General features: G+C 46.3%; 2 protein-coding genes across 4 annotated transcripts in view; both read right to left on the bottom strand.

Annotated features, from left to right (window-relative positions):
• Nucleotides 1-4,065: 4,065 nt before the first annotated feature.
• Nucleotides 4,066-6,708, bottom strand: LOC136518084 (malonyl-CoA:anthocyanidin 5-O-glucoside-6''-O-malonyltransferase-like). Its single transcript, XM_066511740.1, has one exon. The coding sequence runs from the start codon at nt 6,654-6,656 to the stop codon at nt 5,196-5,198; it is 1,461 nt and encodes a 486-aa protein (XP_066367837.1). The 5' UTR covers nt 6,657-6,708; the 3' UTR covers nt 4,066-5,195.
• Nucleotides 6,709-10,183: 3,475 nt separating this feature from the next.
• Nucleotides 10,184-13,865, bottom strand: part of LOC136517929 (myosin-6-like) — a 30,814-nt gene continuing 27,132 nt past the window's right edge. For all 3 annotated transcript variants that reach the window (XM_066511584.1, XM_066511585.1, XM_066511586.1), the window contains 8 exons: nt 12,667-12,771; nt 12,513-12,583; nt 12,336-12,435; nt 11,480-11,536; nt 11,135-11,191; nt 10,956-11,036; nt 10,779-10,867; nt 10,184-10,678 (listed from right to left, as the gene is read on the bottom strand). In XM_066511584.1, coding sequence (XP_066367681.1) covers nt 10,564-10,678; nt 10,779-10,867; nt 10,956-11,036; nt 11,135-11,191; nt 11,480-11,536; nt 12,336-12,435; nt 12,513-12,583; nt 12,667-12,771 — 675 coding nt within the window. In that variant the 3' untranslated portion in view covers nt 10,184-10,563. The remainder of the gene's footprint in view (nt 10,679-10,778; nt 10,868-10,955; nt 11,037-11,134; nt 11,192-11,479; nt 11,537-12,335; nt 12,436-12,512; nt 12,584-12,666; nt 12,772-13,865) is intronic.

Raw genomic sequence — 13,865 nt, 5'->3', positions numbered from 1 at the left:
GCGGGGATGGTGGAAGTCTAAGCACCACACTAAGTCTGGGACTCAGGTGTAGGGGCTTGGAGTCCAAGTTTCGACGGGAACCTGGACCCCTTGACATGAGAGTAGTGGGTTGGTCCTGCTTGTGTCTGGGGTACAAGCGGGGCGTGTGTTTTGGGGTATCTAGCTGGGCTATATTGATTCACAAATTGCCGTGTAGTACGGTACGACTTGTCTACGATCTAGCACCGTAGTAAGAACTGGAATATGAAAGATGACAAAATGGTTCTGATTGCTTACCACCTGCTTGAAAGTAGCACATGTGCTTACATAGAATGGTTAGTTAATGAACTAATGATGACTACTAATAAAATTGAATATAAGGATGCACGTTTAGTAATGCTCCTGTAGATGCAATAAATCCACAAGCCAGATAGCCTTGCATATCCTTAGAGTCTTTTCTTTTCTCCCGATGGGTAAGTCTTGCGGAGTACAATTGAGTACTCAGGGTTTGTTCTATCCTGTTGTACGTGACAAGTGGATGCTAGAGCTGACACTTGGGTGCGGGAACCTCCTGGTGGGCTTAGCGAGGATTTCCTTAACGTTGCGGACATAGAGTTTATTTGAAAATTCCACCCAAAATGTTTTACAACGGGAAAACTTATAACCTGTTATGATGTATATAACGGATCATCATGTTAATGTTTAACTTGTCATTGAATGATTTTGTTTCCGCTGAACTCTAATAACATGTTTATATTCCGCTGTTATAAATAATAAATATTATACTCTGATGTTGCATGGAAAGTGATGTAAGAAATGACTTAAGAATATTGTAAGCTTTATTCTCTTATTTGTGATCCTAATAGAAAAATATGAATTTTTGGGTTCTCCCTTGGGGTGTGCTCGATGGAACTGCGTAATTTAATGTCCTCCCTTGAGTACTTAGTGTCTAATGGAGGATAAGTACTCCTAGGAGGCATTAGATTAGGCGGTTCTACCACAATTGCTTTTGTACAAAGTTCAAGAATGAGAAATTCATTTTTCTCATCTTGTATGTGGATGACATCTTACTCGCTAGTAGTGATGTTAATCTACTACTGAAGACGAAGAAGTTCTTGGCCTCAAATTTTGATATGAAAGATCTCGGTGAAGCTTCATTCATTTTAGGAATAGAGATTCACCGAGATAGGAGAAAGGGGATTTAGAATTATCGCTAAAGGCATACTTAGAAAAGGTTCTAAAGGAATACAATATGCATGCGTGTAAGCCTTTACCTGCTCCCATAGTCAAGGGCGATAGTTTTGGGGAATTTCAATGTCCTAGGAACCAATATGAGATCGATCAAATGAAAACAGTTCCATATGCTTCGGCTGTTGGAAGCTTACAGTATGCTCAAGTATGTACACGTCCTGACTTAGCTTTTGTTACTGGGATACTTGGTAGATATTAAAGTAATCCAAAAATAGAACACTGGAGAATGATAAAGAAAGCTTTGCGTTATTTGCAAGGCACAAAAGGTCTCATGCTAACTTATAGAAGATCTAATTCTCTACAGATAGAGAGGTATTCAGATTTAGATTTTGCGGGAGATGTAGATGATAGAAAATCCACATCAGGCTATGTATTTACTCTCGTAGAGGGAGCTATATCGTGGAAAGGTTCTAAGCAAACCGTCACTGCATCGTCCATGATGTATGTCGAGTTTGTACCATGTTATGAGGCCACGGGGCAGGTGAACTGGCTAAAGAAATTATGCCCGGGGTTAAAAGTTCTCAACGACATTCATAAGCCACTCAAGTTGTACTGCGACAATAAGCCAGCAGTATGTTATGCTCACAATAATAAGTCAAGTGGTGCTGCCAAACACATTGACATAAAGTTTTATGTTGTGAAAGACAAAGTCCGAGATCATTCTATTAGTCTCGAGCATATACGCACAAAGAAAATGCTTACGGATCCGCTTACAAAAGGCTTACCGCCTAATGTGTTCAGAGAACACTTAGCCGGCATGGATTTACGAGAAAGCCTATGATTCCTGGACAATAAGGGCCTAGTTGAGAATCTGTTTTAAAAACAGAGATGTGTATTGTAGCTGTTAATCTAATGATACTAACCATTATGGTGAAGCACGCTCTATGCGCTAATCTGTGATGGAATGAGAAAAGATATAAGTATTTTAAGTTTAAGTGATAAAATGAGATCAATGGGGAGAATGTTAGTATTGATCTCATCCGACTCGGTCCAACGATCGAGTCGGAGTCCTTGATCTCACGCCCTGATCGGGGGCGCCTAACCCTATATGGTTGGTGGGCCCCCGTCGTACTGCACTATATAAAGAGGTGGGGGCCAGCGGCTCGGGACACGAGGTTTACCGCTGCCACGGTACTCCACCGACAGAAAACCTAGGTCCGATCCCTAGACGCGCAGAAGCGGTGGGAAGCACCGCCACATTTGCGTCCACTCGTCGTCGCTCCTGGACCCCACCGCGACTCTGCCGACCTAGGCCGCCACACCTTCCCCATGGCGACCTTGAGCTCCAGCACCAAGCCCGCTGATGGTCGATAACATTCCCCTCTCTCCTTTCTCCCTTTAGATTTCTAAGTTTTTAGATTTTAGATCTATGTGTTTATTTCACTGTCAAGTTGTTTTACCCGCTAGATTTAGCTCTAGGTGATCCTAAGATATAACATGCACTGCATGCCTACTAACAAGGGGTCGAGAGCAGGGCTGCCAACCAAAGCCGAAATGCCTGCATGTCACTCAGTCAAAGCCCCCAAACAGAGCAACGTTTGCATTGTTCCTTCCGTCGAGGGTGTTTCAAACTTTTCAATTCAAATCATAATTAAATGATGTATATAACCAGTACGGTACGATTGCCGAGTGAACAGCAGTAACATGCATGCATGTATGCAAAACCAAGACATAGGGCCCGTTTGGCACGGCTCTAGCTCGTGAAAAAACAGCTCTGGCTCTGGCTCCTATGGAAAAGCAGCTTTTTCTGGCTCTGGCTTATTTTGTACGAAAACATTTGGCAAAATGGTTTCTCCTAGCTTTTTAGAATATAAAGAAGATGTCAAATGTCCAAAATACCCTCTTATATATTTTTCTCTCTTTTCTTTTTCTTTTTTCTCTTCATTTTCCTTTTCTTTTTCTTTCACTTTTTATTTATCTTTCCTTCTCCCCTTCTTTTCTTTTCCCTTCCTCTCTCCTCATCCAATCGGCCTCTCCCTCCCGGCCTTATCCTAGCGGGGCGCGGCGCAGCGGAGCAGGAGGCTGGCCGCGGGGGAGGAACCAGGGGCGGAGGCGGGGCGCGCTGGCCGGAGCAGGATGTCGGCGGTGGGGCGGAGCTGGAAGCCGGCGGTGGGGCAGAGCTAGAGGCCGGCGGTGGGGCGGAGCTAGAGTCCGGCGGGGCGGAGCAGGAGGCCGGTGGCGGGGCGGAGCAGGAGACCGGTGGCCGTGGTGGAGGAGACGGAGGCGCGCGGGGAGGAGCAAGAGGCCGACGGCAGGGGAGGAGGAGGCCGGCGGCGCAGGAAGGCGGCCGTTGGCGCGCGGGCGCCAGGGAGGAGAGCAGGCCCGGGGAAAAGGATGGAAAAGCAACGCGCAAGGAGGAAGAAGCCGGGGGAAGCCACATTTTTTGGCTTGCCCTCCCCTGTGTAAGCCACCGAATGGCTTCTCTCTGGCTTCTAGGCGCAAGCCGTTTTGCAGAGTGTCGTTTGGCACGGCTTCATCAAAAGCCGCTCGAGAAGCCGCTAGATGAGCCGTGCCAAAGAGGGCCATAATATACGCAGCGTGGGAGCGTGAATGAGGCACAAACACACCTAGTTTGTTTTTTTTTGGGGGGGGGGGGGGGGAGGGTTAGAGCATCTCCAACGGTACCAAAGAAATCTGGTGTCATAACCTTTTCAATAAATATCGGAAAAGAAAAAAAAATAGCCTGGTTATCAATAGCTCACAATAATTTGCTAGATCTAATTCTGCATAACATTGTTCTTTCCCGAATAAGATATTAGGCCCTCCGTTCTCTTTTATAAGGCATGCCTTGACATGACATGGTTTTTAAAATTACACTTTGACCATCTATCCAAACATTAATCTTAAAGATGCCACATTCATCGTCCCTAACCAATACACATGGCGTCTTAGCTAGGCAAGAGACTTTTTCCGGTTGTGCTAAAACAAACCATTCTAGTCTACTACTCACTACCAAAATGTCAGAGACGAGCAACGGCGGAACGTCGGCGGCGAGCTGAGCTCAAACGATCGACCAAAAGTTCAAGAATCATGCATCATGCGAAATACTCTACAGCACCGTACATATACTGTATATGCGAACAAACCGCGCCTGCACGTCGGAGCGGAGGATGCAAATGACACGCGCGCAGGCACGCTAACCATTCCTGCATGCCGTGTCCATCGCTCCAACAAACAACAATTGGCCGGCCAAAATAAACCCTGTTTGCTTCGCTAAAAAATTTATTGGGACAAAAAAATACCACTGTGACTGACTGACTGGAGCTCCTCGATCGTTTCCTTATTCAACACATACGGAGTACAACCACACAAATTAACAAAGGAAAAAGTCTACTTAGCCCCCACCTATCAATAATGGTCTACTTCACCCCCAAACTATAAAACCGTCTATTTTACTCCCTGAACTTTTCAAAACCGTCTATTTCACCCCCGGGCGGTTTTCAAAACTTTTCAAAGCTTCTGTAGTCCAATTATGGTGAAATTTTTATGGTAGGCTAATTATTGTATGCTTTAACTATAGTAAAAATTTCATACTTATTGAACCATGTATAACTTAGTTATAGATAAATTTCAATTAATTACAGACAAAATTAGATTTTTCAATTAATCTAAAGGTACATCAAAACCTTTGTACTAAAGCATACCACATTATATGTTAACTATGTAGATCTACTCATGTGGAGTCCAAAAAAATTGGATTTTCCATTTTATGATTTTTCTATGATTTACTATGATTTTTCAAAAATTCAGCGAAAAAAAGAAGGTGAAACCACAGTTACTGTAGCAAAACCACCGTCGAAAACCGCATAGGGGTAAAATAGACGGTTTTGAAAAGTTCAAGAGATAAAATAGACGGTTTTATAGTTTTAGAGTGAAATAAACCATGATTGATAGGTGTGGGGTTAAGCAGACTTTCCGATTAACAAACACACAAGAAAGAAGAGACTAGTAGTACCATCCATCACTCACCGGTCACTGTGATCGAGTCTCTGACTGGAGGAGAGGAGCCACGCCATCCCGTCTGCAACGCTGTGTCGGAAGCGGTCCATGTCCCCCGTCGCCGCCGGCAGAGAGATGCCCACCTCCACGCCACCTCCGGCGCGCGCGTCCGCCACGGAGATGGCGCCGGTCTTGGCCACCGACACCATGTCCACCTTGGCCGGCCGGCCGAAGCCAAAGTCGAGGTCGTAGACGCGGAACCTGGGGGAGCCGGCCACGGACAGCGTCCCGTTGGCCACCGCCTCCTTCACCCGCACCACGCACGCGTCCCACCGCTCCTGCGCCCCCTCGCGCACCTCCTCCTCCACCGCTGCGCACGCCGCGAACAGCCCGACCATGCCCCCGGCCGCCACCTCGTCCGTCGGCGCCGTCGCGATGGCCGGGCAGCAGCAGTTGCCGAAGTACTTGTCAGGGACGGGCGGTTTCAGGCGAGAGCGCTGGTCCACGGAGAAGAGGAAGTAGCTCATGTTGGTCTTTGCTGCTGCTGCTGCTCGTCGGACCTGGCAGTAGCAGGACCAGATGAAGCCGTAGGTGGCGAGGATTGAGGAGCACCGGGGCGGCATCACCATGCCACGCCGCGCCGCCTCGTCGGCGACCGCGCTCTTGATGCTCTGCAGCAGCTGCTGGGACAGCGTGAAGGTGGCCAGGGCCTTGTCCTCGCCGGGATCCTGATGCTTGCCCAGCACGAACTCGAAGTCGTCCTGGGACACCATGGGCGGCATGCTGCTGAGGTAGATGTCGTAGAGGCCCCTGGGGTCCGGGATGAGTTCCCGGTCGATGACGGGGGGCTGTGGTGGCGGGACCTGACGACGATGCTGCTCATCTGCTCCGGCCGCTGCGGCCCATGTGTGGAGGAAGTGCGTGGATCCTGCTCCGTCGCAGGTGGTGTGGTGGACGGTGACTCCCACCGCGAGGCCCCGGCAGCGGCCGAGCAACAGCGTGGCCTGCACGGCGAGCACTGCGCGGCCCTTAGGCAGGCGCGGCACGAGCGGAGCGAGCGCGGCCACCTGCACGGGGACGGAGTCGTCAGCGATGAGGTGGTCGATGTCCACGTCGTACTCGGCGGTGGTGAAGGGGACGGCGTCGCCGGGGCTGTACGACAGCTCGTGGCGGCGGCCCTCCGTGGGCATGCGGACGTGGCCTGCCATCGGGTAGAAGGCGCGGAGTGCCTGGGAGAGGGAGGTCCTGAGAGCGGAGAGGATGGCGGGGACGTCGGCGTCCGGGGAGAGGCGGTACAAGAGGACGCGCTCCACGGGAGGGAGATGCAGCCACTTGACGTCGAAGAAGGTGAGCGGGATGGAGCGCGGCGGCAGCGCGGGACCAGCTGCTGCTGCAGGAGCCACCAGGGCCGTGTCCACGACGCGGAACAGCTGCTGCTGGTGGACGTGGCCGGCAGCCGCAGCCTCCGTTGCCATCGCTGCCGCCATTGATGGATCGATCGATTAGCCTAGCCTCGCTGTCCCTGTCCCTGTCCCTGTCCTTGAGCTACTAGCTAGATTCGGATGGAGAGACCTCCCTGTCCCTGCCGCCATTATATACATACTGCCGCAGCTATCTTGGCAATGCAATTCAAGCGAGGCAGAGGCAGGCACAGCTACCCGCACGTGCTGCTGGCGTTGCAGTTGCTAGCTATAGCTAGCCTCACTCCCCCTCTCTCGCTCCCTGTCCCTGATATGGTGCAGTGAAGTACGTACCAGCAGACGTTTTGCAGCTAGCACGTGCTGCCGTTGCAGTTGCTAGTTAGCTAGCTACAGCACAGCACATAGATAGACCGGCCGGCCGCACCCACACCGCACGCTTCAGGGGTGTTTGATCAGCGATTAAAATTTACGACGTGTGTCAGGAGAATGTTTGAATACTAATAAAAAAACAAATTACATAATCCGTCGGTACTCTACGAGACGAATTTGTTTAAGTCTAATTAATCTGTTATTAGCACATGTTTACTGTAGCACCACATTGTCAAATCATAGACTGATTAGACTTAAAAGATTCGTCTCGTAAATTAGTCACAAACTATACAATTAGTTTTATAATTAGTCTATATTTAATACTTCGTTCATATGTCCAAACATTCGATGGGACAACGACTAAATTTTAAGAGGGCAACCAAACACCCCCTTAATTTGACAGTTGGATGATCCGGTCTGATCCACCCTCCTGCGTACGTGCTCCATCTCCATCCATCCATCCACTCCTCTTTATCTTTATTATTATAAGCTATTAATAAGGGTTGCCCGTCACGACGATATCATATATGATGATGCTATATATCTGATGATGATATCATCCATCCATCCATCCATTCCTCTTTACTAATTAAGCTAAGTCTATGATTATTGTGGACTTTGCGATGGCCGCGTTGCAGTTGCATAACCACGCCACGACCTTTATGCAAGATTAAGCTCGTCCCTTTCTCATGCTTTTAAACATGCATGCTTCCTTTATATTTTAAGTCTACTTGTAGCTTTGACAACAAGTCATATATATATAACTACTATCCTGTAGCTGGCTACAGAATAACTTATTCTGTAGCCACTTTGAGTTATGATAATTACTATGTTAATTTACGAGATTATAGTAACTCCTTACTAAGTGGTTTAATATAATGTTATGGTAAATATCCCCATGTGTTATAGTAACCCAACTATCGTAAATATGTATTGACATTATGGTAAATTAGTATATAAAATTATAGTAAATGGAGGTGGCTACAGAATAACTTATTTTGTAGCCGGCTACTGAATAGCCTCTCCCTATATATATATATATATATATATATATATATATATATATATATATATATATATATAGGCTCCCTTCAATTCATGCATATCTTTATACAAATATACTAAGTAGGGGTGTGATTAGTACCAGGTGACACACTCACTAGGAAAGTGCTCAACTTAAATACAAAGCTAGTGTGTGCTACTATACACACGTTGAGGAGGACAATTGGGAGGCCACACGCGTGCGCCGCCGTGCCAAGCCTTGGCCAGAGATGATGTGATGTGCCACCTTTTGCGGCTCAGTGCAACAGTCAAGTGGTCAAAGCAACGGTCAACAAGGGCACAAGGGAGGATGTGTGGGTTTAGAGGGCAAAATGGGTAAAGACGCACGTGCCGTCGTGCCGAGCCTTGGCCTTGGCTGGACGTGATGTGATCTGATGTTCCAGCTTAATTTCACGGCTCAGTGCAACACAGTCAAGTGGTCAAAACCAACAATTAGCAAGGGCACAAGGGATGAATGCGTGGGTTCAAAGGGGCAAATGGATAAAGACACGTGAGCCTGTCACTGCAGCATATCAGACGTAAGTTACCATTCTACCCTGCTGGAACCCGTCTAGGTTCATCACCCCTCCTGACCCTGACCTTTATGTGGAGCGCCCTTCTTCATTCAGATAGTTCCTCACTCTCTTCTCCACTGAGTTCTTGCTCTGCTGCTCTCTACGATCTCCGGTCTGAGTCCCTTGCGCGCACAAGGGTCTTGGGCGAGCAGGCTTTCGAAGCTCTGTCTGCCTATGTCCCTGCTCAGGTAGACAGCCAATCAAGTTTTCAGGGGAGCGCATCTGCACGACTACTCTTCGTCCGCTCCGATGACCTCGATCCAGCGACTGCGTTCTTCCCTCGAGCAAACGACTACATCGACACTTGCTCATGGGTCTGCACTGCGTACCTCTTCCCACGTCGAGCCTAGATCGACTACTTCGAGCAGGCCATCATGACCGAGTCTAATGCTGGTAACATTGTTTCCCCTACCTCCTGCTCGGTTCCACTCAATGGTACAGTATAGACTCATCTCTAGCACATTTGGTTATATGCGATGTGGACCTATAGATAGGATCTGCTATTACCTTACTCGGTAGCAGATCCGCATATGCGATGATGTTGATTGCTCGTGCTCATTTGTGTCATGTTGTATGTGATGTCTCATTTCTGGATTAAAGCATGTCGTAAAATGACTCAATATTCAACAGTGGATACATTCATCTTGTTGTTCTTGCACTCCTCCAAATGCCCAACACCTTTATGCTTTGCCATTGTTTCTCACAAAAAGTAGTTTTGTGAAGGGTGCGGATGTAACAAAAAAAACTAACCCAAGCCATGGAACCAGTTTTCTACTTGGACTATTCTATCTTCTAATATATAATGATGCGCAACTCTCCTGCGTATTTGAGAAAAAAAGTAGTTTTGTGAGGAGCAAATGCTTTTCTTACCCTTCTTGGGTGCGTAGCCTAGACCTTCCTTATTCAAGGAAAATCTTTGATTTCTTAGACATCATCCCAACTTGGCCTCACTCCCGCTCTTGCTCCATCTCCATCCATCTATTCCTCCTTGCTGCGGGGTTGGCCCTCACGATATGATCGTGTCATATGCTGATGGTGATGGCATGGCCTCACTTGTGAACTTTGCACAATCAGCGTGCATGCGTCACGGCTGATGACGACACTCGGGACACAAGTAGTCGTGGGATTGGATGAGGAAGCGCCCACGACGTCGGGCAGCGGCACCCATCGTTAGGGAAGGGAGGGAGCATCTCCGGCCTTTGAAGAAGAGGGCACGACGGTGGTGGCGGTTAGACGGGCGATGAGCGAGGCAACGAAGTCTCCATCGAGCTCGCGGCGGAGGACATTCGTTGGGTGGAGTCGATGGCTACGGGTCCATCTCTTTCTCCTCCGATGGGGATTGAGATTGAGATTGGGAGAGGGCATGCAGTGGGCAAAGGCCGACCGGCGGGGTGGTTGGCGCGACCGGCAGCAAAGCGCCGTTGGCTAGGGATGGTAGGCGAGGTCGGCGGCGGTGGAGCGACAAGGTTGACTCCTCAGATTCCGATTAGAGGAGGGTGAGGGTGGGCAGCGGGGAGCCGCTAGCTGAGGGCAGCAGTGGGCTGCTGCTGTGTTTCATGTCTCTTCTCCCCTTAATTTACATGACAGATGACACGTGATCACTTTTGCTAATATGGCACTATAATAAATAAATATAAAACTCACTGAAACTGCCCTAAAACAAAGAATGAATGGGCTTTGCTTCTTTCTAAAGGCAATTTTGGGAAGGGCACCAAGATAAAGAATGTTCTTCCCAATACAGGAGGCGCCTCACACCAACCTACAGCTAGCTATCATAAATAAAGTGGATAAAAGGAAATGATTTACAAGGCCCTGTTCGGCCCGTGAAGCGAGAATGACGAAGAATTTCAAAAGCTACATCGATCGATCTATCTGAATTTACAGCACCTAAGGGGGTTAGATACAACACCGGCATTTCTATCTATCTGTATCTTCTATCTATGTCTGTCTGACTTAAGGGAGACTGACATATATGCCTCCTCTCATCCTCAGCTTCTCAAGAACTGGAATGCGGCGTTGTCAAGGAGTTCCTGCGGTGGACTCACATCCTGAAATTCCTTGGCATCCATAGAGTTGGCAATCTCCTCCAGTGATAGAGGCATGCTGTTTGTGCCAGGAAAGAGAATTCAAAATCAACAACATCCTGCAGTGCGTTATATTCCTTTCACGTTCCAATACAAATTTAGAAAAAAAAATAAAATACCTTATTTCCTCATTTAGCAAAAATGTATTGTCTGATGAAGTGCCCTGGCCAGTTCCCTCGTTCACCACTTTTTTCATCTCATCAAGGACCTATATCCAACCAACAAGTCAATTTAATTCAGCGCAATCACCTTACACAAATCCTCCATCTATCATCATGCACATATGTGCTTCTTACCTCTTCAGATACACTCTCGGTATTATATTTATCATCCCAGTACTGCGTGCATATTTTGTAAATTTGCTGGACACTCAATACCTGCATCAACGCAGTGCAAATGATGAGCATACTTTCATTTTTTTCTTCTTCTTTTTTCCTTTGTGTGTTTGTGCATGTGGTGGTAGTGGGCAGCTTACTGGGCACAAATCACTGATGATTTCATCATACGAGATCCTGAACTTTTTGAAAATGACCTGCAGACCAATGCAAAAGGTACAGTATTATAAAAATGGCCCTGAAATAGTATAACTGGCGTGGTTTTCATCTTGCCTTACACCGTTACACATAAATGAAAGCTACAACAGTAAAGAGAAAAGCAGCACAGCCTTTAACTGCAAATTCAATTTATCACAAACTTTCCCAACTTTCTTTTTCGCCATTAAGCCAAATGGCCCTAAATTCTGTTGCTTAAAACTAATAGCACGTGTCCCAGCTTAAAGCACTAACCAAACTAGTAATTATCTCGGTAAGTAATGACGTACCAAGAAACCAACAGCCTGGCATATGTGCTTAAGTTCATCCCATGCAGATCCTGCGTACTGTTAGTAATTGACAGTTAGTAAAAGGAAAATAAATGGAGGATACTAATACTGGAACTGCACTGTCATTTTAATGGATACCTTTCTTCTGTTTTACCTTTTTAACCAAACACTATTCTGGATTTATTATGAAAAGCCAATACTACTACGAAATAAATCTGGGTTTACCAGACAACCATGTTCAACCTTTTTTTTCCTTTTTTTTCTCGAAAACGCAGGAGAGATGCGCTTCATTAAATTAAGAAGAGAATAAAGGGCAAGGGCCCAAACAACACCATACACACCACACACACACGCACACGCCCCAACAGTTTCTAGGATTACACTCGCGCCGGTGACATAAACACACAAAACGACCACTACTGAGTTAGACACTAACTACCGGGGAGGAGGGCAGTCAGGAAAGATAATCCTCGAGCCCCTGCCATAGACCACAAGCGGCGGTCCTCGCCAGCTAAAATCAGAGCAAACAGAAACCTAACATAAAACTTTGTTTTGTTTTAGTCTATAGAAGAGACGCAATGGTAATAAGGGGCCATGCAAGATGGTCATCTAGCATCATTTTCCACGAGAAGGGTTTATAGTTATTTAGGTAGCACAGCATTTCCAGTGTGAATAAACGTTTCTCACTGTTTATGTTGGTCTGTAACGATTTCGTGAAGTACATGACAGGGAGAAAAAGACTATACAGGGGACTATTTGCTCCATGTTTGGAATTTTAAGGTATAATACTTGAGGGGGTAAAGTAGAAATGTCACAAAAAATTCGGTGATGTAATATTTTTTTCCCATTTATTTACCTCTGGCTTGGCCACTGTGCACCAAGTCTCAAGTTCGTCCAACCCTTGTTTCACATATTCCCCATTGCTAAAGGAACAGCACTCTCGCCGCACGAGAAGACTAGAACGTTACAGGAGAAGAAAACATTAGCATTAGAAAAACTATGTCAGGCTGAATTATAGACTAATAAATCGTACCTATTTAAGAGTTGAGCATTGATGAATGAGAAAATTTGTGTAAAGATCTTCCGAGCAAAAATCGTCGGTACCTAGAATTTCAGCATAATGATCAGAAATCAGAACACCATGTAACCAAATGCAATGCAAGTACATGGAAAACAGTAAGACTTACACAATTTTCGTGCAAAATTTCCAAGAGGTCATTCAAATGGTTGACTATTGTCTGCCAATAGCTACCTTGATCTGTAATCAGACCAGCTTTTGCATTTCTCGGTGCCTTGAGAATCAATAAGGATATAACAAGGCATTAGACTAGCAACAATAAATTATGGCCAGAAAGAGAGCCCAACTATAGAAGTGACAAGCAAATTAAAAAAAAATGACAGCCTAATCCGCAACAATGACAGCCTTATAACAGCAAGAAGACACGCATGATAGAAGGAACATCCTAATTTCTTCACAGAGCACTCAGTGTTCAGCATGTCAGTGGTAAAGGCAAGTTACTGAGAGAATGATAGTGATGATTGGTTGTTGTTAATTTTGTTAGCTCTTGCAAGTGTGCATGTGTGTGTGGAGCCAGCCAACATTGGTCAGTAACACTACTCCCTCCAGTCACTCAGACGCTTTGACCAAAATCTAGTCAAGCTTTATTTTGGACCATCAATAGCTTTCACAAAATTTAGTTTGGAAACAAAAAAAAACTCAAGTGTAGATTTGTCTTGAAAGCACTTCCATAGATATTACAACTATATTCTCCTATAAAATAGTGGTTAAATTTGCAACTTGGAAATCATAAGAAGTCAAAAGCGTCAATTATTTTTGACTGGATTGGAGAGACTATCCAACAATTGCTCATCTCATGTGTCTTTACCCGGCAAGTGTGGTTCTTGATCCTACAGCGACTGGATTTTGATGTTGTTGCACCCTTGACAACAAATGTTCACATCTCTAGCTGGTGGAAGAAGGCTATTAGAGGAGCTCCTAAAGAGATGCTCAAAGGGCTGAATTCATTCATCATTTTAGTATCCTGGGAGGTGTGGAAACACCGGAATTCATGTGTGTTTGAGGGAGCGACGCCTAATGTTAATTTGCTTCTTCAGACTGTGGGAAATGAATGTGCCTTATGTTGCATGGCCGGTGCTTCTAAACTCAATGAATTTCTCATGAGGTCACCGGCTCACCGCTCCCAGGTGCTTAGGCCCAAGGGATCCTTGTTCTTGTTTGGTTGTGTATTTTTTTTTCGCTCCAGCCCATGGAGCTTTTGTCTTTGTGTTCAGGGTGTGTGGGAGGTGCCCCCTCGAGTCGGGTTATGTTAACTTGACTCATTGTACTCTTTCTCTTAATGAAATGATACACAACTCTCCTGTTTCC

The sequence above is a fragment of the Miscanthus floridulus genome, chromosome 17, assembly GCF_019320115.1.
Source record: "Miscanthus floridulus cultivar M001 chromosome 17, ASM1932011v1, whole genome shotgun sequence".
NCBI lineage: Eukaryota > Viridiplantae > Streptophyta > Magnoliopsida > Poales > Poaceae > Miscanthus > Miscanthus floridulus.
The sequence above is the reverse complement of the archived record's forward strand: the minus strand, read 5'-3'. Positions and strand labels throughout refer to the sequence as shown.

What these genes read in the sequence shown, in the direction of transcription:
- LOC136518084 (XM_066511740.1), bottom strand. Translation starts at nt 6,656, where the DNA reads ATGGCGGCAGCGATGGCAACGGAGGCTGCGGCTGCCGGCCACGTCCAC.